This window comes from Saimiri boliviensis, chromosome 5 (genome assembly GCF_048565385.1).
Source record: "Saimiri boliviensis isolate mSaiBol1 chromosome 5, mSaiBol1.pri, whole genome shotgun sequence".
In the NCBI taxonomy this organism is placed as follows: Eukaryota; Metazoa; Chordata; class Mammalia; order Primates; family Cebidae; genus Saimiri; species Saimiri boliviensis.
In genome coordinates this window covers 108,615,163-108,641,217 of record NC_133453.1, presented here as the reverse complement: position 1 = coordinate 108,641,217, position 26,055 = coordinate 108,615,163, and the positions used below count along the sequence as shown (strand labels likewise).

The following is a 26,055-nucleotide window of genomic DNA, read 5'->3' as shown; positions in this document are numbered from 1 at the left end:
TACTGCTAATTCCTGCGTTAAGACAAGTAAATAAAGAACTCTAAAGGGAAGCTGTTGGTAGACCCCTGCTTGCCTTTACTAAGCCAAAGTTGCTTATAATCTATAGGACTGCACCAGGTGTTCAATACCCTTGAACGGAAAGCCCTTTTGCTGTCTCTAAGAAGTACCTGCCACCAGGGCTTGGAAGCAGGAGAATCCATGTACTTCCTTCCCTGTCTCTGAAACCCAAAGTTGCAGTTCTGAATGTAAGTTCCCACAAAAATATTCCTATGTTGGTAGTCTTGCATTATTTCATATACAATGCAGGTTTAACAAGGGTTTTAAGGTTGGCCTAGCAATGAAAGTACTCTCTTCTAATTTGTGAACTTTTAGAGCAAATTGTATTTCTAAAATGCAGTCTAACTTTAATGATTTTTTAGAAGATGATACAGGCACAGAATTTTACAAAGTAATAATGGCTTGAGGTTCTCCCTAAATGAGCCAATTTGAAATTCCACCTCATCTCACGAATTCAACTAAGAAAGGTATACAGCCGGGCGCGGTGGCTCAAGCCTGTAATCCCAGCACTTTGGGAGGCCGAGGCAGGTGGATCACGAGGTCGAGAGATCGAGACCATCCTGGTCAACATGGTGAAACCCCGTCTCTACTAAAAATACAAAAAATTAGCTGGGCGTGGTGGCGCGTGCCTGTAATCCCAGCTACTCAGGAGGCTGAGGCAGGAGAATTGCCTGAACCCAGGAAGCGGAGGTTGCAGTGAGCCGAGATGGCGCCATTGCACTCCAGCCTGGGTAACAAGAGCGAAACTCCGTCTCAAAAAAAAAAAAAAAAAAAAAAAAAAAAAAAAAGAAAGGTATACATACTTATTATTACACTACATCTAAAAAAATCACCTTATTACACTACATCTAAAAAATCATCTTCTTGGCTGGGCACAGTGGCTCATGCCTGTAACCCCAGCACTGTGGGAGGCAGAGGCAGGCAGATCACCTGAGGTTAGGAGTTTGAGACCAGCCTGGCCAACATGGTAAAACTCTGACTACAAAAATTAGTCAGGCATAGTGGCAGGTGCCTATAATCTCAGCTACTTGGGAAGCTAAGGCAGGAGAATCACTTGAACCCAGGCGGCAGAGGTTGCAGTGAGCTGAAACCGCACCACTGCACTCCTCAGACTGGGCAACAAGAGAGAAATTCTGTCTCAAAAAATATAAAAATATAAATAAATAAATAACCAAAGTTTGGTCATCTGAAGTACATTGATTAGGCTTACCTCCAAATACTTAATTACAGATGGATTGTAGTCTATGGTTTTTCGGTTTACAGCTTTTCTCATTCGTTTTCCATCAAAGGTAAGCTGTTGCATTGCTTGCTGTTGTGCAAAATCAGGTCGCTTATAAAACAGCTGTCGAGGTGCCTGGTGTTGGAACCTTGGCATATGGAAAAAACGAGGAGGAGAACCAATTTCTGTAGCCATGGTGATGTTTTCCTTCTAGGATACTAGGATAAGGAAAAAGCACTTTCACTACAAATATCCGCACTGCAATATGCCTGAAAACATTTTTAAATTGACACTTTTTACACTTCTTTTCCCTTATCCAACATAAACTACAGTCATGCATCACTTAACAACAGGGATATGTTCTGAGATGCATCCTTAGGCAATTTCATTATTGTACAAGTGTCACAGAGTTGTATTTACACAAACCTAGATGGTATAGCCTACTATTAATCCCTAGGCTACATGGTACAGCCTAATGCTCCTAGGTTACAAACCTGCACAGCACGTTACTATACTGAATACTAGTGGCAACTGTAACACAAAATTAAGTAATCATGTGTCTAAACATAGCTAAACACAGAAAAGACACTATAGAAAATTATGATAAAAATGCTATATTATAATCTTATGAGACCACCATCATATATGTGGTCCCACACTGACATTGACCACAGTGTCACTTTGTGGTGCATGACTATATTAGATCAATGACAGACCAGTAACATTTTGAAAAAGACTAACATCAAGGCAGAAGGCTCGCTTGAGGCCGGGAGTTTAAGATCAGCCTGGGGAACATAGTGAGACCCAACCTCTACAAAAAAATAAAAACATTAGCTGGGCATGATAGCATGCACCTGTAGTCCTAGCTACTCTGGAGGCTGAAACCGGAGGATCACTTGAGTCCAGAATTTTGAGGTTGCAGTAAGCCATGATCGTGCCACTGCACTCCAGTCTGAGTGACAGAGAGAGACCCTGTTGGAAAGAAGGAAGGAGGGAGGGAGGGGGCAGGGAAAGACTAATTCACAGAGTAAGTGCTAACAGGTATTTGTTGTCAAATTATGCCTGATGGGAGGAAAAAAAGCACAATTCATAACAGCTTGGGGCAGGGTGTGTATGTATGAGTTAGTGGATGGGTATATGTTTATGTTTATGGAATAAAAGAAGGCAGAATCAATGGGAACTGTTCACTCTTTTTTTCTTTTTTCTAGAGATAAGATCTCACGTGTTGCCCAAGCTGGTCTCAAATTCTGGGGCTCAAGAGATCTTCATACTTTGGCCTCCCAAAGTGTTGGGATTACAGGCCATGAGCCACCAAGCCTGGACTTATATTTTTTTAATTAAAATTTCACTTAGATTTTTGACAGTAAAACTTACTATTTTTATGTTTATCGTTAAGACTCCATTTTCTACAAGATTCATTAAATGCTCTTTAAAATTTGATTTTTGTCCTTTTAAATTTCCTAGGAGAAGTACAGAAAAAGAAACTGTCGCCAGGCGCGGTGGCTCAAGCCTGTAATCCCAGCACTTTGGGAGGCCAAGGTGGGTGGATCAAGAGGTTGAGAAATCGAGACTATCCTGGTCAACATGGTAAAACCCTGTCTCTACTAAAAATACAAAAAATTAGCTGGGCATGGTGGCACGTGCCTGTAATCCCAGCTACTCAAGAGGCTGAGGCAGGAGAATTGCTTGAACCCAGGAGGCGGAGGTTGCGGTGAGCCGAGATTGCGCCATTGCACTCCAGCCTGGGTAACAAGAGCAAAACTCGTCTCAAAAAAAAAAAAAGAAAGAAAGAAAAAGAAACTGTCTTATTTTATATCTATAATGAACAAAAAAAAGTACGTATGCCCAAATTTCAGGAGCAAAATACCAAAGAAACTTATTTCTCAGTATGTATATTTACATATTTATAAAGGTAACATTAAGTTTATATCTGAAAACTGTCAAGACCTTATAGTTTTTTAATTTAATGCTCTGCATTTAAATTTACATGCCAATAATACAAATATGCATTTTAAAATAAATTTTAAGCACATTTTAAAAATCAAGGCAGGCATGGTGGCTCACATTTGTAATCTCAGCACTTTGGTAAGCCAAGCAGGAGGACTGCACTTGAGGCCAAAAGTTCAAGACCAGCCTGGGCAACATAGCAAGATTCCAGCTCTACCAAAAAAAAAAAAAAAAAAAAAAAAAAGTTTTAATTAGCCCAGTATGCTAGGGAGCACCTGCAGTCCCAACTACTCAGGAAGCTGAGGTAAAAGGATCACTTGAGCCTGGGAAGTCAAAACTGCAGTGAACCATGATAGCACCACCAAACTCCAACCTGGGTGACAGAACAAGATCCTGTCTCAGAAATAAAATAAAATAATAAAATAAACTATTACAGGCCAGATGCAGTGGCTCATGCCTGTAGGCATGAGAGGCAGAAGAGGGCAGATCACCTAAGGTCAGGAATTCAAGACCAGCCTGACCAACATGGTAAAACCCCGTCTCTACTAAAAAATACAAAAATTAGCTGGGTGTGGTGGTGCACTTCTGTAATCCCAGCTATTCAGGAGGCTGCGGCAGGAAAATCACTTGAACCCGGGAGGTGGAGGTTGCAGTGAGCCGAGATCACGCCACTACACTCCACGCTGGCAACAGAGCAAGACTACGTCTCAAAAAAAAAAAAAAAAAAAAAAAAAAAACTACTGCAAACACAATAAAGGAGAGACATTGGAAACACGTCCACAATTGCTTTTGTTTCAAAAGCAGAAAAGACTGTAGCCACCATTATTTGTCTGTATTCTTAAAACTACCTTATCTCACACTCTAGACACTAAATAATGAGCCTAAAAAAATGTATGGTTCCGTTTGGATGAAATATTCTCAGTATTATTTTACTCAGCATTGTCACTTTGCTCCCTTCTAAGACCATTAAATCTGAATAATAAGATAATAACAAGGAGGAGAGGTGAAGGGAAAAGAAATCCTGACTTTCACACACCAAAAATGAATGGTGCAATAAAATATGCATTCAGGGCCAGGCGTGGTGGCTCAAGCCTGTAATCCCAGCACTTTGGGAGGCCGAGGCAGGTGGATCACAAAGTCAAGAGATCGAGACCATCTTGGTCAACAAGGTGAAACCCTGTCTCTACTAAAAATACAAAAAATTAGCTGGGCATGGTGGCACGTGCCTGTAATCCCAGCTACTCGGGAGGCTGAGGCAGGAGAATTGCCTGAACCTAGGAGGCGGAGGTTGCAGTGAGCCGAGATTGCGCCATCGCACTCCAGCCTGGGTAACAAGAGCTAAACTCCGTCTCAAAAAAAAAAAAAATGCATTCAACCTGTTGTTATTTCCACCACTCTGAAGCAATCCCAGAGGGTCCTTGGCAACGTTAGCTTGAAATAAGATGAAAAATATTCTATGTCTTAGAGCTGTGTGTGAATTAAACTGCACAAAAGCACTAAGAAGTTGATTTAATGAAGCTAATGGAGGAATCTGTTTATTCAGTTATTACATGAATCCAATTAAGTTTCAGCATTCCAATTTCAATCACCAGCTTTAATTTAGATGCCTGGGCCAGTAATTCTAAAAGAAAGCAGTGTTGGAAAGCATTTTTATTTTTGAGATAGGGGTCTCCCTCTGTTGCCCAGGCTGGAGTGGAGTGCTGCAATCTCAGCTCACTGCAATCTCTGCCTTACCAGCCTAAGCGACCTTCCCACCTCAGCCATTAGGCGAATGCCACGACACCCAGCTAATTTTTTTGTATTTTAGTAGGCTGGTCTTGAACACCTGAGACCAAGCAATCCACTTGTTTCGGGTCACCCAAAGTGCTGGGATTATAGGCATGAGTCACCACCATGCCCAACCCAAAAGCTTTTTTTTTTTTTTTTGAGACAGAGTCTCAATCTGTCACCCTGGCTGAGAGTACAGTGGCACAATCTCGGCTCACTGTAACCTCCACCTCCCAAGTTCAAGCAATTCTCCTCCCTTAGCCTCCTGAGTAGCTGGGATTACAGGCATCCACCACCATGTCCAGCTAATTTTTGTACTTTTAGTAGAGACAAGGTTTCACCATGTTAGCCAGGCTAGTCTCAAACTTCCAAACTCAGGTGATCTGCCCACCTCAGCCTCCCAAAGTGCTGGGGTTACAGACATGAGTCACAGTGCCTGGCCCAAAACCATAAAGTTATGACTTTTTTACTTCCCAATCAAGTATCTAATTATATTAGAATAAAATTATTCTAACAGTATAGTTTCTCTTTTTTTTTTTTTTTTTTTTTTTTTGATATGGAGTTTCACTCTTATTGCCCAGGCTGAAGTGTAATGGTGTGATTTTGGCTCACTGCAACCTCCATCTTCCAGGTTCAAGCAATTCTGCCTCAGCCTCCCAAGTCACTGGAATTACAGGCATGCACCACCATGCCTGGCTAAGTTTCTAATGTTATTACCATAAAATGAGAACACAGATTTTTTTTTTCACAAGTCAAAAGGGATTTAAATATTATTCTGCCCCCCAAAAGAAATTAAGTTGATATAAATACAACATGGATGAATATCAAAAACATTATCCTAAGTGAAAGAAGTCAGTCACAAAAAGGTCACATATTGTGTGATTGCATTTATATGAAAAATCCAGAACATGCTAATGTACACAGACAAAAAGCTAAAAGATTAGTGTTTGCCACGGGCTGAAGAATGAGCGGAATGGAAAATGACTGCTTGATGAAAATAGAATTTCCTTTTGCGATGATGAAAATGTCTTGCAACTAGACAGAGGTTGTACCTGCAAAAAGCTGTGAATTTAACAAATCTCACTGAATTATACACTTTAAAATGGTTACAACAGTGAATTCTTTGTATTGTGACTTTTACCTCAGTTTAAAAATGAGCTTAATATACTTAAAAAAAAAAATTTTTTTTTTTTTTTTAGACAGAGTCTCACCGTATTGCCCAGGTGGGAGTACAGTGGTGCAAACTCAACTCACTGCAACCTCTGCCTGCCAGGTTCAAGCAATTCTCCTGTCCTCGCTTCCGAAGTAGCTGTATAACCTCACACCACCATGTCCAGCTAATTTCTGTCTTTTTAGCAGAGCCGGGGTTTGGCCATGATGGTCAGGATAGTTTCAAACTCCTGATCTCAGGTGATCCACCTCAGCCTCCCAAGGTGCTGGGATTATAGGTGTGAGCCATTACAACCGGCCCACTGCAAAAAAAATTTTAAGGGACAGCAAATGAAACAAAAGAAAGTTGAAGACTGTAGAAGCTGGGTGGTGAGTATGTGGATACATAGCACCAACCAAAAGCCACATCAAGGATTCACTCTACAATACGTGGAAAATGACTGAAGTCAAATACAAAAAAATATTGTTACTTATACTCTTTGGAATAATTCATATGTTAAAGATACAGAAAAATATCAATCCTTCATTTAAAAACTTACAGAAGATGGGAAAATAATCTTTCCATTTACAAATCTGTTAAGTAAAACTGGTTCTGAAAAAGGGCTTTTAACTTTTCCTTGAATGGTCAAGTACTACTGGTGTTTCAGAAACAAAGGTCAAGCATGAAGAAAACAAGAAAAAATAAGTACAAGTATATTTCAAACTAACATCCGCCTAAAATAAAACTAAAACAAAAATCTCTTCACAATACAGTGAGGAGGCTTCACCTATACCTTATACATTTCAGCTTCATATCCTGCACACTATAAAGTTACTTGGCCAAAATCACAACAGAGTAGTTATAGGCTGAAATGTGTCCCCCCTCAAAATTCCTAAGTTTAAGTCCTAATCTCCAGTACCTCCCAGTGTGATTCTATTTAGATGTAAAGCCCTAATTCAATCTGACTGGTATCCTTTAAAAAGATTAGGACACAGACAACACAGAAGGATGACCATGCGAGGACACAGAGAGAAGGCAGCCATCTACAAGCAGAGAGGAGAGGCTCTCCAGGAACCAGCCCTGCTCACATCCTCATCTTGGAGTTTCAGCCTCCAGAACTGTGAAGAGACATCTTTCTACTGTTTAATTCGCTCCCCTCCCATCCCCGGTCTATGGTACTTTGTTATGGCAGCCCTAGCTAACTAAGAGTGGCAGTCAAAACATAATACCTCCAGACTCTCCTTCAACATAGGTTGCCAAAAACATTGAACAATCACACCTGTAATCCAAACACTTCAGGACGCTGAGACAGGTGAATTGCTTGAGCCCAGGAGTTCAAGACCACCAGGTAAGACCCTGTCAATACAAAAAATGCAAAATTACCTAGGCCTGGTGGTGCACACCTATAGTCTCAGCTACTGGGGAGGCGGAGATTGCAGAATCACCTCAGCCTGGAAGGTGAACTGCAGTGAACCATGATTACACCACTGCACTCCAGCCTGGGTGTAAGAGTGAGACTCTGCCTCAAAAAAAGAAAAAATATTTGAGCAATAATGATACAATGGCTTAGCAGAAAACATGTGAGACTGAAAAGTTAGTGACCAAAACAGAAAAAAACCAATCCTCAAAAAAGTCATTACAATTATCTCTAGGCTTTACTTGGGATTAAACTGCAAAGATCTAGATTTATGACCAAATGCAAAGAGAGAAAGAAGACCTCTGCCCTAGTAATTACTGTGATTTGTACACACTGCAGTATTGACTTAAGGTATGCTAACAGAACACCACAATTTAAACTACTTAGTCCCCAGAACATATTCATCTCATATCTAGGGTAGAGAGGAAGAGACACAGAGTTTGGGAAAGGAGGGTGCAAGAAGGAGAAACTGAGGTAGAAAGAGTACAAATAATTTGCCTATTGTTATTCCATATATAATAACAACAGAACCAAACTGCCAAAGACAAAAATCTGTCTGAAACTTTTTTTTTTTTTTTTAATAAGATGGACTCTCCCCCTCTGTTGCCAGTCTGGAGTGCAATGGCGTGATCTCGGCTCACTGCAACCTCTGACTCCCTGGTTCAAACAATTCTTCTGACTCAGCCTCCTGAGTAGCTGAGATTACAGGTGCGTGCCACCACGCCCGGCTAAATTTTTTATTTTTAGTAGAGTCGGGGTTTCATTATATTGGCCAGGATGGTGTCTATCTCCTGATCCTGTGATCTACCCACCTTGACGTCCCAAAGTGCTGGGATTACAGACGTGAGACACCGTGCCCGGCCTGAAACGTTAAATTCATCAAGCCTCTCCTATACACAAACCTTCAATGTTTCAAGAAATCAGCACAAATTAATCAGGCGTCTACTTTACATATATACATTGCCTCAGATACAGTGCACACAATTCTGATTCACTAAACATGACTCCTAATTTCATAGTACAGTAGTTTTCAGACTTTGCAGTGCCTGGTCCCCTTCTCTATTTTTAGCAAATATAAAGATCCTAAGTACACAAAAGTTTGCATCACATCCTTAGCCTTAGGCTTTCAACTGCTCAAGAAAATTGGGAAAACCAGTCAATTTCTCTCTGTTTTTTCAACCTGCAGAATGAGTTCCATGTCTCAAAAACACTATTTTGCATTAAATTTGTATCTTTCAACAATGTGGTTACTACACTATTGAAGAGGATGGAACACTCAGACTTAGTGTGCCAATGTTTGTATGCACAAGTCCATACCAACATTGTAATTCTGCTTTTCTTGAGACAGGGTCTCACTCTGTTGCCCAGGATGGAATACAGCGGCATTATCACAGCTCACTGAAGCTCAAGTGACCCTCCTGTATCAGCCTCCCAAGTAGGTAGGACTACAGGTGTATTCCACCTGGCCTCAGCTAAGTTTTTCATTTTTTTGTAGAGACAGCATCTCACGTTCTTGCCGAAGCTGGTCCAGAACTTGTAGGCTCAAGCGATCCTTCCACCTCAGCTTCTCAAAGTGCTGGGGCTATAGGCATGAGCCACTGCGCCTGGCCTATTCTGTTTCTTCTCCCAAATGCTCACAAGATAACTTCTTGTATAACCTCAGTCATGTGGTGATACTGAAATTATAATTGAAGATATAGGGCCGGATGCGGTGGCTCATGCTTGTAATCCCAAAACTTTGAGAGTCCAAGACAGGAGGATCTCTTGAGGCCAGGAGTTCCAGACAAGCCTAGAGAGAATAGCAAGACCCCCATCTCTACAAAAAAAAAAAATTTTTTTTTAATTATTGGCTGGGTGCAGTGGCTCACGCCTGTAATCCCAGCACTTTAGGAGGCCAAGGCAGGTAGATAACCTGAGGTCGAGAGTCACTAGCCTGGCCAACGTGGCAAAACTCTCTACTAAAAATACAAAAATTTTGCTGGGCTAAATTTTTACTGGGCTGGCACCTGTAATCCCAGCCACTCAGGAGGCTGAGGTACGATAATCACTTGAACCCAAGAGGCAGAGACTGCAGTGAGCTGAGATCATGCCACTGTACTCCGGCCTGGGCGGCAGAGCGTTTATCACTACAAAAGATCTCAGAGAGTAATGTGAGAAGCTACTACTACACTAAGATACTAATACTCTGTGTGCCAGGCACTATTACAAGGGATATAGCACAGGAAGCTTATATCATCAGTCAGCCTTAAGAAGCTTAAATTCTGGGTGACATGAGGCAAGTATGGGGGCAGGGGGTGTGGGGGAAGAAATACTTGAGAGAAGAAAGTAAATAAATCTCTCTAATTCACTCAGCATACCAAGGCCAATGTAATTTTTTCCCAACCAAACATAATCCAAAATATACCAAATAAACCAAATATTTCTGACTACCATTCAAAATATTCTACCACAATAGATCTCTAACTAAAACACATAGTAAAATGACCTAGCTAAAACTCAACTAATTTTGCAACTTGCATACAAAATGAATTTACTGTATGCTTCCTACAAATGAGTAAAAAGAGTTTTAAACTAAGATTCGGGGGGTAGAGTGAGGCTCTGGCATCAAAAAAATGCTATGACATGAAACATCATGAATGGGCCTAAAGCAATGCTTTTTCTTTAAATGAGAAATCACATCCTATTGATAGTTTCTAAAATCAATGTGGTTGACAAGCAGGATTATTTTAATGATTAAAAAAAAAAAAATAGGGGCCGGGCGCGGTGGCTCAAGCCTGTAATCCCAGCACTTTGGGAGGCCGAGGCGGGTGGATCACAAGGTCAAGAGATCGAGACCAACCTTGGTCAACAAGGTGAAACCCCGTCTCTACTAAAAATACAAAAAATTAGCTGGGCATGGTGGTGCATGCCTGTAATCCCAGCTACTCAGGAGGCTGAGACAGGAGAATTGCCTGAACCCAGGAGGCGGAGGTTGCGGTGAGCCGAGATCGTGCCATTGCACTCCAGGCTGGGTAACAAGAGCGAAACTCCGTCTCAAAAAAAAAAAAAAAAAAAAAAAAAAAATAGGCCAGGTGAGGTGGCTCATGCCTGTAATCCCAGCGCTTTGAGAGGCCAAGGAGGGCAGATCACAAGATCAAGAGACGGAGACCATCCTGGCCAACATGGTGAAACCTCATCTCTACTAAAAATACAAAAAATACCTGGGCATGGTGGTACACGCCTATAGTCCCAGCTACTCAGAAGGCTAAGGCAGCAGAATCACTTTAACCCAGGAGGCAGAGGTTGCAGTGAGCTGAGATCACGCCACCACACTCCAGCCTAGCAACAGAGTGAGACTCTGTTTCAAAAAAAAAAAAAAAAAAAAATAGGGGCGAGGAGGTGGCTCATTCCTGTAATCCCAGCACTTCGGGAGGCCAAGGCAGGTGGATCACTTGAGGTCAGGAATTTGAGACCAGCCTGGCTAATATGGTGAAACCTCATCTCTACTAAAAATACAAAAATTAACCAGTTGTGGTGGTGTGCACCTGTATTCCCAGCTACTTGGGAGGTTGAGGCAGGAGAATCGCTTGAAACTCGGAGGCAGAGGTTGCAGTAAGCCAAGATCACGCCACTGCACTCTAGCCTGGGCAACAAAGCAAGACTCCGTTCCAAAAAAAAGTTAAAAAAAAAAAAATACAATACATGATGAAATTGCACATTGAAAGAACTGTTTCTGTGCAACTTCTGTTTCCATTGTGTTTGTGTGTATGAACACAGGGTCACAATATTTACAATATTTTTCTGGGAACCTGTCAAGTGAAAGCCAAAGGCTTGGTGTTAACAATACCATGAGCTGTTACCTTCCTATGTATTTTCTGCTTATTATCACCTAATGTCTGCTGCCACTCCATATCCATAGCCAAAGAAGATCACATATATCATCTGTCCAGTATGAATATTGTGGCTGGCCACAGTAGCTATAGCACCAGAATCTGATCCAATTATCAAATCCAACAACTCCTACCATGTCAGCCACTAATCAGAGCTTCTGATAAGAACAAGAAAGCTTGTTTTCCCAAACTACAAAAACAGAATGCTAACCAAAAGCAAATTATTGATGCATTAACTAGCTAGCAAATAATACAGAACTTTTAAACACATTAAAAAGTTTGAAGATTCCTACCGCCATAAACACTCCTGGACCCCGAGTCAAACCTCGACCTGGAAATCTCTGTTTTAGATATTTATATTTCACTAGGTTCTAAGATACATAATCTACTCTAAAGAAATCTGATAGCCGATCTGTCATTGAACTTTGAGGATCTACATGAGCAGCAGACTGGACCAGTATACAAAATGATCAACATGCTCTTTTCTCTTCACTGTCCAACTTTAATTAATATGAATCTTGAAAAATCAGGAGAAATTACACGGAGACCATTCAATCTGTTCAAGAATAATCAGTGAAGCTGTTTAATTAAGTAGGTTTTGGCCAGGCACTGTGGCTCACGCCTGTAACCTCACACTTTGGGTGGCCAAGGTGGAAGGATCATTTAAGGCCAGGAATTGGCGACCAGCCAACATAGTGAGACCTTCCTACTTCAAAAGTAAACTTTCACCTGTGACCCATCTACTCAAAAGGCTAAGCAGAAGGATCCCTTGAGCCCAGGAGTTTGAGGCTGCAGTGAGCCATGATCACACCATTGTACTCCAGCCTGGGTAGCAGAATGAGATCCCATCGCAAAATAATTGATAGCTTTTTATTTTTTTACTTTTTGCTACAGAGTCTCACTCTGTTAGGCTGGGGTGCAGTAGCACCATCTCGGCCCACTACAACCTCCATCTCCCAGGTTCAAGCAATTCTCCCACCTCAGTCGCCCAAGTTGCTGGGATTATACAGGTGTGCCCCACAATGCCCCAGCTTTTTTTTTTTTTTTTTTTGGTATCTCTCGTAGAGATGGGGGTTTCACCATGTTCGCCAGGCTGGTTTCCAACTCCTGACCCCAAGTGATCTGGCCTCCCAAAGTGCTGTGATTACAGGCATGGGCCGCCACACCTGGCCCAATTAATAGCTTTTTAAAGTTCAAGATTCTGTATCTTGACTGTGGTAACAGATACATGAATGTATCCAAGAGATTACATATTGTATGCTTTATTTATATGATATTGTTAAAATGACAAAACAACAGAAATGACTGCCAAGAGTTAAGAATGGGGGTGAGAGAGGATGCATGGGTGTGGTTATAAAAAGGTAACCCTTGTAGTGATAAACTGTTAATAGCCTATCTGTGGTGGTGCATACAGGAACATAAACATATAATAAGACTGCAGAGGCCGGGTGCCGTGGCTCAAGCCTGTAATCCCAGCACTTTGGGAGGCCGAGGCGGGTGGATCACGAGGTCAAGAGATCGAGACCATCCTGGTCAACATGGTGAAACCCCGTCTCTACTAAAAATACAAAAAATTAGCTGGGCATGGTGGCACGTGCCTGTAATCCCAGCTACTCAGGAGGCTGAGGCAGGAGAATTGCCTAAGCCCAGGAGGCGGAGGTTGCAGTGAGCCGAGATCACGCCATTGCACTCCAGCCTGGGTAACAAGAGTGAAACTCTCGTCTCAAAAAAAAAAAAAAAAAAAAAAAAAAAAAAGACTGCAGAAAACTACAGATATACAAGTACAGTAAAACTGATGGAAATCTAAATAAGATCTGCAGATCATATAACTATCAATGCTCCACTTTTGACAATGTACTACAGTTTTACAATTTGTTATCATTGGGAGAAAACGGGTAACATTCACAGATTCTCTGTATTAAGGATCTCTCTGTATGATTTCTTTACAATGCAAGTGAATCTACAATTATCACAATAAAAATTTCTACTTTAAAAGTTAGCATGAGTTATTCACTAGCTGGTTTAAAAAAAAAAATCCATGCTGATAACACACATACGGAATATTCGAAGTCAAGTGTTTTACAACTGCTGCTATAAATTTGTTGATGACTAAACTTGACATTAAAGATCAATTTTCAGCTGGGCACAGTGGCTCAGGCCTATAATCCCAGCACTTTTCAAGATCAAGGTGGGAGGATCATTTGAGGTCAGGAGTTCAGTTCAAGACCAGCCAGACCAACATGGTGAAACCCTGTCTCTACAAAAAATACAAAAAATTAGCCTGGGTTGGTGGTGCACATCTGTAATCTCAGCTACTCGGGAGGCTGAGGCAAGATAATTGCTTGAACCTGGGAGGCAAAGGTTGCAGTGAGCCAAGATCCCACTACTGCACTCCAGCCTGTGCATCAGAACAAGACTCTGTCACAAAAAAAAAAAAAAGATCAATTTTCATTAACCAATTGCAGTAGTGTTCCAGATTTCTAGCTTTCAGGTATAACCTTAGTTGCATAAATTTTTCACAAACTTTGGGGAGGCAGCTTCCACTGTGTATAGTAGGCTCTCTATATCTATCAGTTTTGCATTTGTGTATTCAACTGAGGAAGAAAAATATCTGAGGTGAATAAATGGATGATTGCATCTGTACATGTACAGACTTTTTTCTTGTCATTACTCCCTAAACAATAGAGTATAACAACTATTTACATAGTATTCACATACTATTATAAGCAATCTAAAGAAAATTTAAAGTATATAGCAGGATGTATGTTATATGCAAATGCTACGCCATTTTATTTAAAGGATTTGAGTATATATGGATTTTGGTATCGTTGGGGATTCCTAGTACTACTCCCCCATGGATAATAAGGGATTACAATACTTAGCTTAAAATTACTGAAGTATAGGGCCGGGCACAGTGGCTCAAGCCTGTAATCCCAGCACTTTGGGAGGCCGAGGTGGGTGGATCACGAGGTCAAGAGATCGAGACCATCCTCGTCAACATGGTGAAACCCCATGTCTACTAAAACACAAAAAATTAGCTGGGCATGGTGGCGCATGCCTGTAATCCCAGCTACTCAGGAGGCTGAGGCAGGAGAATTGCCTGAACCCAGGAGGCGTACGTTGCAGTGAGCCGAGATTGTGCCATTGCATTCCAGCCTGGGTAACGAGCAAAACTCCGTCTCAAAAAAAAAAAAAATTACTGAAGTATTTTAGTTACCTGATAATATACTGGGCATTTACATTCAGTTTTTTGTGCCATTTCAAAAGCTAACTTTAACATATAAAGCACGTAACCACAAAAACAGTTATTCCTCTTAGAAGTAATAATTCAGTATTTCAAAAGTGTGATACTAGAATAGAGAAACCAACACCATCAAGTTTTCAGTGAAGACTAAAGTCAGGGGTTACCAGATGTGGTTTTTTTGCCTTTCATCAGCAAACAAAGCAAAAGGGTTTTCCTACCGTGGTGATTTTAAACTGCAACAAAATTTGGGAACAAGTGGATTAAGTAATTTGGACAGCTTACTTCTAAAACAGATTCCTTACAGAAGCAAGTTCTTCGATTATTTTATTTCAGGACTCCCTTACTTTTTTTTTTTTTTTTTTTTTGAGACAGTCTCGTTCTGGTGCTCAGGCTGGAGGGCAGTGGTGTGATCTCAGCTTACTGCAACCTCTGCCTCCCAGGTTCAAGAGATTCTCCTGCCTCAGCCTCCCGAGTAGCTGAGTTACAAGCATGCATTATCACCTCCAGCTAATTTTAGTAGAGTCAGGGTTTCACCATGTTGGCCAGGCTGATCTTGAACTCCTGACCTCAAATGATCCTACCTCGGATTTCCCGAAGTGCTGGGATTACAGGAGTGACCCACCGCATTCATTCAGCAAGCACTTTCTTACCCTTAAAACACTGAAGATTCCCTGAAATTTTTGTTTAATGTGGTATTGGATACTTGCCACATTAGAAATGAAAACAAAATGTTTTTAAAATATTAATTTTTAAATAATGATAAACTCATTATCTTTCCCTTCCCAAAAGCAATTAGTGAGAGGAGTAGCACTGTTTTTCACATTTCTATCTTTTTTGTGCCTAGCTGAATTGAAAAGAGCTGCTTTCTTATGTCTGCTTCTGCATTCAGTCTGCTGGAATATGTTATTTGGGTTAAAGTATACAAAAAATGGCTAAGTATATATGAAAAATATTATGAAAAAACATCTGGATCCACATATTTATACATCTAGAAAAGAGAAGGGTATTTTCATAGCCTTCTCAGATAACTGCAGATATTCTTTGATCCTCCCTCCCAAAAACAAGCACTAGTTTATGAAATACTAACTGCAATGTGTCATCTAAAATCATATTTTTTACCCTTTTTTGTTTTTTGAGGCAGAGACTCACTCATCACTGTGGTGCAGTCATGGTACCCTGCTGCTTGATCTTGCAGGCTCAGGTCATCTTCCCACCACAGCCTCCAGAGTAGCTGGGACTACAAGTATGTGACACCTCGCCTGCCCAATTTTTGTATTTTGTAAAGATGGGGTTTCATCATGTTGCCCCAGCTGGTCTCAAGCTCCTGGGCTCAATCTATCCACTCACCTGGACCTGGATTCAATTTTTATCACATTTCTTATAAAACATCACTTTCCTTAAAATCACCATTGGTCTCATCGTAAAATGTATTAATTATTGAGAACCTCAACTTCACGATGACAGATACAAGCTTTCCAAAATTCTTATCGTGAAAACTTAAAATTTTTATCACTGGCAACAAATACTGTTTTCCTTGAATCAACATGTTGCCTCCATTCATTTTCAAGAAAAATATTTGCCATGTGGCCAGGTATGAATGCCGTAGTTTGTCATTATTTTAATTTTTTTGCTATGGGTTTTGTCATTTAGAGTAGTTTTAGGTTCACAGCAAAACTGAAAAGAAAGTACGAAGTTCCCATACACTCTCTCTCCCCTCTCTCAACACACACAGCCCTCCCCACCCTTAATATCCCAAATAGTGGGGTACAATTGTTAGAATCAATGAACCAACACTGATGCATCATTACTCGAAGTCCATAGTATATATACCTATGTATTAGTATACATAGGCTCACTCTTGATGTGCATTCTCTTGAGTTGTGACAAATGCACAGTGACATGTATCCACACAGAACAGTTTCTGTTGCCCTAAAAATCCTCTGCTCTACCTATTCATCCTTCCCTTCCCCAAACCCCTGGCTATTTACTAATCTTTTTACTGTCGCCACAGTTTTGCCCTTTCCAGAATGTCATAGAGTTGGAACCATATAAGCATGGAGCATTTTGAAACTGTGCATTTCGGGTTCCCGCATGTCTTTTCAGGTCTGAATAGCTCTTTTTTTCTTTTTTTTTTAAACTATTACTTTTATCACTCTATGGATATAGCAAACTTTATCCATTCCCCTACTTAAAGACATCTAGGTTGCTTCCAAGTTTTGGCAATTACGAACAAAACTATAAGCATTCACGTGCAAGTTTTTGTATAGATGGTATTTCTTTTTTTTTTTTTTTTTTTTGAGACGGAGTTTTGCTCTTGTTACCCAGGCTGTAGTGCAATGGCGCGATCTCGGCTCACCGCAACCTCCGCCTCCCGGGTTCAGGCAATTCTCCTGCCTCAGCCTCCTGAGTAGCTGGGATTACAGGCACGCGCCACCATGCCCAGCTAATTTTTTGTATTTTTAGTAGAGACGGGGTTTCACCATGTTGATCAGGATGGTCTCGATCTTTTGACCTCGTGATCCACCCGCCTCGGCCTCCCAAAGTGCTGGGATTACAGGCTTGAGCCACCGCGCCCGGCTAGATGGTATTTTCAACTCGTGGGTAAACACCAAGGAGCAAGATTGCTAGATCACATGATGAGGGTATGCTTGGTTTTGTAAGAAACTGTCAAATTATATTCTAAAGTGGGTGTACCACTGTGCATTCCAACAGGCAAAGTGAGAGTTCTTGTTGCTCCAAATCACTGACAGCATTTGGTGTGGCAGCTACTTTGAAATTTAGACATTCTAATAGGTCTATAGTATTATCTTGTTTGTTTTATTCTATTTTTTGAGAGAGTCTCTCTCTGTCACCTAGCCTGAAGTGCGGTACTACAATCACAGCTCACTGTAGCTTCAAATACCTGGGCTCAAACAATCCTCCCATCTCAGCCTCCTAAGTAGCTGAGACCACAGGCATGTGTCACCATGAGTGGCTAAATTCCTACTGGTTTTGTAGAGACAGGGTCTCACTGTGTTGTCTAGGCTACTCTTGAACTCCTAGGCTCAAGCAATCCTCCCGCTTTCGCTTTCCAAAGTGCTGTGATTACAAGCATGAGCCACAGTGGCCAGCCAATACTGTTTTTCTCTTATTTCCATATCCAGATGTTCACTATTAGTATACAGAAATACAATATTTTGGTCAGACGCAGTGGCTCATGCCTGTACTCTCAGCACACAGATGAGGCAGATGGGAATATGAGGCAGAAGGATCACTTGAAGCCAGGAGTTCAAGACCAGCTCAGCCAACATGGCAAAACCCCATCTCTACCAAAAATACAAAAAGTAGCTGGGCATGGTGGTGCACGCCTGTGATCCCAGCTACATAGGAGGCTAAGGCATGAGAATTGCTTCAACCTGGAAGGTCGGCGATTGCAATAAGCCAAGATCATGCCACTGCACTCCAGTCTGGGCAACAGAGCAAGACCTTGTCTCAAAAAAGAAAAAAAAAAAAGAAAAACAATTTTTAAAATATGTTGTCCACATATCCTATAACCTTGATAAATTAAACTTATTCTAGAAGCTTTCTTGTAGATTCCTTGGGATTCTCTATATAGACAACGTATAATGTGCAAAGAGGCATAATTTCATTTCTTCCTTTCTGTTCTAAAAGTCTTTTCATTTCTTTTTCTACCCTTATTGCACTGTTTCAAACTTTAGAAAGGAGGCACTGGCATTCTCCTTTACTATTAAATATGACATAACTACAGATTTTTGTAGATGTCCTTTATCGAACTGAAGTAAATCCTTTCTATTCCTGGTTTGTTAAAAAAAACATTTTTGAGCCAGGGTCTCACTCTGTCACCCAGGCTGGAGTGCAATGTCATGATCTTGGTTCACTGCAACCTCCGCCTCCCAGGCTCAAGCAATCCTTTCACCTCAGCCTCTCGAATAGCTGGGACTACAGGTGCATGCCACCACACGTGGCTAATTTTTTGTATTTTTAGTAGAGACAGGGTTTTACTATGTTGCCGCGGCTGGTCTACAACTCCTAAGCTCAAGTGATCCTCCCTGCCTCAGCCTCCCAAAGTGATGGGATTACAGGCGTGAGCCACCACGCCTGGCCTGTAAGAATGTTCATCATGAAAAGTATACTGGAGTTTGTCAAATGCTTATTCTCCATGTACAGAGATGATCATACGGTTTTCCTAAGTCTATTAAAACTAAATTATCCTGACTGATTTTCAAATTTTGAGCCAGCCTTGCATTCCCAGAATAAACCTTATTAATCAAAATGTATTATTCTTTTTATATTATATTATATATTGCTAGATTTGAGTTACTAATATTTTGTTGTGACTTCTGAATCTATGTTCATGAGGGCTACTGGTGTGTTTTTCTTTTCTGGTAGTATCTTTATCTGGTTTTATATCAAACCTCATAAGATGATTTGAGAGGTATGCCTTCTAATATTTCCTGGATGAGAGTATGTAGAATTGATATTATTCTTAAATATTTGATAGAAGTGGCCAGTGAAACCATCTCAACCTCAAGTTTCCTTTGGAAGATTTTTAACTGTGAAGTCAATTTAATTTTATTTTTGAAACTAAGTCTCAATCCATTGCCCAGGCTACATACAGTACATGGCCAGAGGGACACAGCTCACTGCAGCCTCAAACTCCTAGGCTCAAGTGATCCTCCTGTCTCAGCCTCCCAGATGGCTGGGACTATAAACACATGACCCATACCCAGCTTGAATTTGATTTCTTTAATAGATATAGGACTATTCAATTTATATAGTTCTTGTTGAATGAGTTTTAGTAGTTTGTGTCTTTGAAGGAATTAATTTATCCTAAGTCATCAAATTTGGGGGCATAGAATTGTTCATGATATTCCCCTATTATTATTTTAAGGTAAAATCTGAGCCGGGCGCGGTGGCTCAAGCCTGTAATCCCAGCACTTTGGGAGGCCGAGGCGGGTGGATCACGAGGTCAAGAGATCGAGACCATCCTGGTCAACATGGTGAAACCCCGTCTCTACTAAAAATACTAAAAATTAGCTGGGCATGGTGGCGTGTGCCTGTAATCCCAGCTACTCAGGAGGCTGAGGCAGGAGAATTGCCTGAACCCAGGAGGCGGAGGTTGCGGTGAGCCGAGATCGCGCCATTGCACTCCAGCCTGGGCAACAGGAGCGAAACTCCGTCTCAAAAAAAAAAAAAAAAGGTAAAATCTGTAGTAATACTCCCCCTCTTTCATTCCTGATATTGTTAACTTGGGCCCCCCTCCTTATCCTCTCCCCATCTATCTCTCTCCAAACAGTCTGTCATCCTTTCAAGTCAAAACTGGGTTCCATGGATAAAGTAAATAGTATAATTGTATAAGTGCTTTCTCTCAAGAAAATTGCCCTACTTCTATAAACAGCAAAAGTGCTTTACCAATACTCTTCCCTGCCCCCACCCCCCCAAGCAACAGGGTCTCACTCTGTCACCAAGGCTATAGTACAGTGGCACAATCATAACTCAATGCAGCCTCAAACTCCTGGGCTCAAGTGAGCCTCTAACCTCAGCATCCCAAGTAGATAGGACCACAGGAACATGCCACCACACATGGATGGGTGTGTGTGTGTGTGTCTGGGTTGTTTTTGTTTTTTTGGTGGAGACGGATCTGGAACTATGCTACCTGGGTTGGCCCCTGAATGTCTGGGCTCAAGCAATCCTCCCACATCGGCCTCCCAAAGTACTGTGACTATACACATGAGCCACTTCACCCACCCCACACGTCCATTTTACCACATGCTGTGTATTAGTCTGCTTGGATGCCATAAAAATACCATAGACTGGGTGGCTTAAACCACAGAAATTTAATTTTTCACAGTTCTGGAAGCTGGAAGTCCAAGTTCAAGGTGCCAGAATAGCCAGGTCCAAGTGAGAGCTCTCTTTCTGGCTTGATGGAAAGAGAAACAGCAAACCCTCTGATGTTTCTGCTATTAAAGGTACTATTCCCAGCATGAGGGCCCCCAATCTCACGACCTCAGCTAAACCTAGTGATGTCTCAGAGGCCCCATCTCCAAATGCCATCACAATGGGGGTTACTACTTCAGCACATAAATATAATGGGACACAACTCAATTCAAAGCATCCTATATTAGAAATCATATGCTCGAGGGGTGACAGTTAATAAAATCACATTTGCCACTTCATCAGTGACATTCTTAAGTGAAATTGTCTTTTTTCTTTTTAACTATCAGTATGAGGTAAAAGTAACATAAATGACTACCCACCACAGTTTGGTAGCACTGCCCACTACTAGTTTGGAGCTAGTAATTTTACCCATTACTGCTTTTCATAACATAACCGCAAGCATCAACAGTAAAAGGCCTGATAATGTTTTAGTATCTTAAAGGTAATATGAAAACAGTTCTGATCTCACTTTGAGAACTCACCACTGCCTTACAGAATTAAGTTCAACACAAAAAAATTTTCCAAACTGAGATATCTATTAGCAATGTAAAGTATTCTTGGCAGGGAATGGTGGCTCACACCTGTAATCCCAACACCTTGAGAGGCCAAAGCAGGCGTATCACATGAAGTCAGAAGTTTGAAACCAGCTTGGCTAACATGGTGAAAACCCGTCTCTACTAAAAAATGCAAAAAGTAGCTGGGCATGGTAATGTGTGCCTGTAATCCTAGCTACTCAAGACGCCAAGGCAGGAGAATTGCTTGAACCTGGGAGGTGGAGGCTGCAGAGCCAAGACTGTGCCACTGCACTCCAGCCTGGGCAAAAAAGAACGAGACACCATCTCAAAAAAAAAAAAAAAAAAAAAAAAAAGATATTACTACAAATAAATCACAAGAGATAGTAAAACTTGATCCAGTTATAAACTTTCCAAATTGTATTATTAGATAAATTAGCAAATTAGGTAAATGATCAAGCGATACTTTTCACTTCATGACTCTGTATCTTAGGAGAAAATACAAAGTTCCATGGGATCTAAAAAGGAAAAGGAAAACTACCTTGATTAGGGAACCTGGGTTGTGATGAAACAAATAAACAAATAAAGCAAGCCAGTGGTAAACCAGGCGTGGTGGCTCACACCTGTAATCCCAGCACTTTGAGAAGCCAAGGCTGGTGGATCACCTGAGGTCAGGAGTTCGAGACCAGCCTGGCCAACATGGTCAAACCTCATCTCTACTAAAAATACAAAAATTAGCTGGGTGTGGTAGCATGCCTGTAATCCCAGCTACTCAGGAAGCTGAAGCAGGAGAATCGCTTGAAACCAGGAGGTAGAGGTTGCAGTGAGCTGAGATCACACCACTGTACTCTGGCCTGAGCAACAAAGCAAGACTCCATCTCAAGAAAAGAAAAAGAAAAAAAAAAAAAAAAAACTCAATTTAGTCCAGGCAAGGTGGGTCAAGCCTGTAATTCCAGCACTCTGGGAGGCCAAGGCAGGAGGATCACTTGAGGCCAGGAGTTCAAGATCACCCTGAGCAACATACTGAGACCCCCATCTCTACAAAAATAAAATAAATTAGCCAGGCATGGTGGCACGCACTTGTGGTCCCAGCTACTTGGAAGGCTGAGGAAGCAGAATCACCTGAACCCAGGTGTTCGAGGCTGAAGTGAGTTATGATCATGCCACTATACTCCAGCATGGGTGACACAGCAAGACGCTGTCTCAAAAAACACAAAAACAAGGCCGGGCGCGGTGGCTCAAGCTTGTAATCCCAGCACTTTGGGAGGCCGAGGCGGGTGGATCACGAGGTCAAGAGATCGAGACCATCCTCGTCAACATGGTGAAACCCCGTCTCTACTAAAAATACAAAAAATTAGCTGGGCATGGTGGCACGTGCCTGTAATCACAGCTACTCAGGAGGCTGAGGTAGGAGAATTGCCTGAACCTAGGAGGCGGAGGTTGCGGTGAGCCGAGATCGCGCCATTGCACTCCAGCCTGGGTAACGAGCGAAACTCCGTCTCAAAAAAAAATAAATAAATAAAAATAAAAATAAAAAAAATAAAAAAAACACAAAAACAAAAAGACTCAAAACACTGTGAAATTTCATGATCATACTCAATTTGGGAAATAGAAGCCACAATTCAGATTTAAGAAACTGTATTTTTCAGGCAGGCTCACACCTGTAATCCCAAAATTTTGGGAAGCCAAGGCAGGAGGATAGACCTGGGCAACATGCTGAAACCCTGTCTCTTCCAAAAATACAAAACTCAGCAAGGAGTGGGGGCATACACCTGTGGCCCCAGCTACTTGGGGGGCTGAGGTGGGAGAATCATTTGAGCCCAGGATGTCAAGGCCACAGTGGTCCAGGGTGCAATGAGCCAAGATCATGCCACTGCACTCCAGCCTAAGTGACACAGTGAGATCTTGTCTCAAAAAAAGAAAAGAAAGGAAGAAAGAGGCCACGTGCAGTAGGTCATGCCTATAATCCTAGCACTTTGGGAGGCCAAGGAGGGCAGATCACTTGAGGTCAAGAGTTGAAGAACAGCCTGGCCAATAATGGTGAAACTCTGTCTCTAGTAAAAATACAAAAATTAGCCAGGTATAGTGGCAGACACCTGTAGTTCCAGCTACTCAGGAGGCTGAGGCAGGAGAGTCACTTGAACCCAGGAGGCAAAGGTTGCAGTGAGCCAAATTCGTACCACTGCACTGTAGCCTGGGCAACAGAGTGAGACTCCATCTCAAAAAAAAAAAAGAAACTATATTTTCTACTCCAGTATATAATGTAGGTAAAATCTTTCCAAAGCAATAAAGATCCCAATGAATCTCCTTCCATAACTAAAGAGTATTAACTTATAAAAGATAAAAATATAAATACAGTTGCTAGTTCTATGTTGGATTCAACTGAAAATCTAGGACAGTTTTAGTTGGAAGCTCTGTAAAAGCGAAACACGGTATGTATGCCATATTTTATTGGTCCTTCCAAATGGAGATTTCAGCCCAGTATAATATTTTCAGACCATTATTTTTTTAATAAGTAAATAAATCACATCTAATATTAATCTTGAGTATATCTGACTCAAAATCAATTTTAAATGAGAAAACTGCTAAGAAGACAGCTGTCCTTTCATATGTGCTTAAGATATACTTTCAGGCTGGGTGTGGTGGTGTGCACCTGTAATCCTAGCTACTGGGGGGCTGAGGTGGGAGGATCACTTGAGCCCAGGAGTTCAAGTCCTGAGAACATGGTAAGACCCTGATGTCAAGAAATAAAAATAAAATACTTTCTGTTCCTAAACTGCATGCTACTAATCTGTAGGTTGATGGTGAACATGGGATCAGTACAAGGGAAGTAAGCTATAAAACAGTAACTTTTTTGTTGTTTTTTGAGACAGAGTCTCACTCTGTTGCCAGGCTGGAGTGCAGTGGCACGATCTCCGCTCACTGCAACCTCCGCCTCCAGGGTTCAAGCAATTCTTCTGCCTCAGCTTCCCAAGTAGCTGGGACTACAGGAATGTGCCACCATGCCTGGCTAATTTTTGTATTTTTACTACAGACAAAGTTTCACTATGTTGGCCAGGCTGGTCTCGAACTCATGACCTCATGATCCGCCTGCCTCGGCCTCCCAAAGTGATGGTATTACAGGCATTAGCCAGCGCGCCAGGCCTGAAACAGTAAATTTTAATACCGAAGGCCCTAATACCGTGATGGGTTCCAATGTGTAGAACACAGCTATCCCTGTCAGGCAGGCAGAATTACATTTTGTAGTCCATAACAATGGAGAAATTAGTTAGATCTGTAGACTTATATACTCCAGTTTAAAGAAAATACAGAGAAAAAGTTGCCAAACCATAGGATACACAAACATGTAAGACATTCTAAAAGCTAACAGGCTAAGCAAGATGGCAAAACCTCCTCTCTATAGAAAATACAAAAAAATTAGCCAGGCATGGTGGCTTGTGCCTGTGACCACAGCTACTCCATAGGCTGAGATGGAGAGAATCACTTGTGCACAGCAGGCAGAGGCTGCAGCATGATGGAGCCACTGCACTCTAGCCTGGGTGACAGAGCAAGACTTCTGTCACCGAAAAGAAGAAAAAAGGATAACTGTCTTGAAACCTCCGGAAGTTAAGGGGAGAGCTATTCTAGATGAGACTAATAGATAAAAGCAACCTTGATGGAACATCGGTTTTTCTTTTGTTGTTTTTTTTTTAGATGGAGTTTTGCTCTTATTGCCCAGGCTGAAGTGCAATGGCACGATCTCAGCTGACTGCAACCTCCGCCTCCCAGGTTCAAGCAATTCTCCTGCCTCAGCCTCCCAAGTAGCTGGGACTACTGGCATGTGCCACCATGCCTGGCTAATTTTGTATTTTTTGTAGAGACAGGTTTCTCTGTGTTGGTCAGGCTGGTCTCAAACTCCCAACCTAGGATGATTCGCCTGCCTCAGCCTCCCAAAGTGCTGGGATTACAGGCATGAGCCACCAAGCCCAGCTTGGTATGGTTTTTTGTTTGGTTTTTTTTTCTTAAGTTACCTATTTTGGGCCAATTAGGTAAACTCGGTATACAAAATAGATTTACCTAGGCAAATTAGGTAAATAGGCATTAGTATTAGGCGATTATTGTTCATTTTCTTTCCTTTTTTTGAAACAGTCTCACTCTGTCACCTAGACTAGAGTACAGTGACACCATCATAGCTCACTGCAACCTCAACCTCCTGGGCTCAAGCAATCCTCCCAACTCAGCTTCCTGAGTAGCTGGGACTATACAGCATCCAGTTAATTTCTGTATTCTTTTTTTTATATATATAGAGAGAGACAGGGTTTCAACATGTTGTCCAGGCTGGTCTCAAACTCCTGGCCTCAAGGGATCTGCCCAATTCAGCCTCCCAAAGTGCTAGGATTACAGGCATAAACCACCATACCTGGCTGTCAATTTTCTTATGTGTGTGAGAGACAGCACTATTGTGGTTAAGGAAAATCTCTATAGCAGTTGAGCGCAGGTGCGCATGCCTATAATGCCAGCACTTTGGGAAACCAAGGTGGATTCCATCATTTGAGGTCAGGAGTTCAAGTCCAAGCCCAGCCTGAGCAACACAATGAGATCCTGTCTCTACCAGGGGAAAAAAAAAAAAAAATCAATTATTGGGCTCTTTCCCCAGCAAACATACATATGCTCTGTATCTCTCTTATTTCCTCTTTCCTGCTTCAATTTTATTTTCTTCATCACATGCTTTTTTATTTCATTTTATTAGCCAGTTTTATTCCCACCTTTTATGTACACTGTCTTCATGTCCTTTGTATACTGCCTTCAGGAAAAAAAATCTACATCAATGTCTTTGTATTTTTGTCTTCTAAATGACTAGGTTCAGGGAAAAAATTTCAGTACACATTTTGGGTGTCTGAATTTTGAATTAAAGCATACTTCTTATATTCCTTGAGTTAACAACAAAAAATAATTT

At 41.5% G+C, this 26,055-nt stretch overlaps 1 protein-coding gene across 3 annotated transcripts in view; it reads right to left on the bottom strand.

Annotated features, from left to right (window-relative positions):
* The window catches only part of WDR33 (WD repeat domain 33), a 117,544-nt gene that overhangs the window by 70,979 nt on the left and 20,510 nt on the right, over nt 1-26,055 (bottom strand). For all 3 annotated transcript variants that reach the window (XM_003931598.4, XM_074399807.1, XM_074399808.1), the window contains exon 2: nt 1,268-1,494. In XM_003931598.4, the coding sequence (XP_003931647.1) occupies nt 1,268-1,471 (204 nt within the window). In that variant the 5' untranslated portion in view covers nt 1,472-1,494. The remainder of the gene's footprint in view (nt 1-1,267; nt 1,495-26,055) is intronic.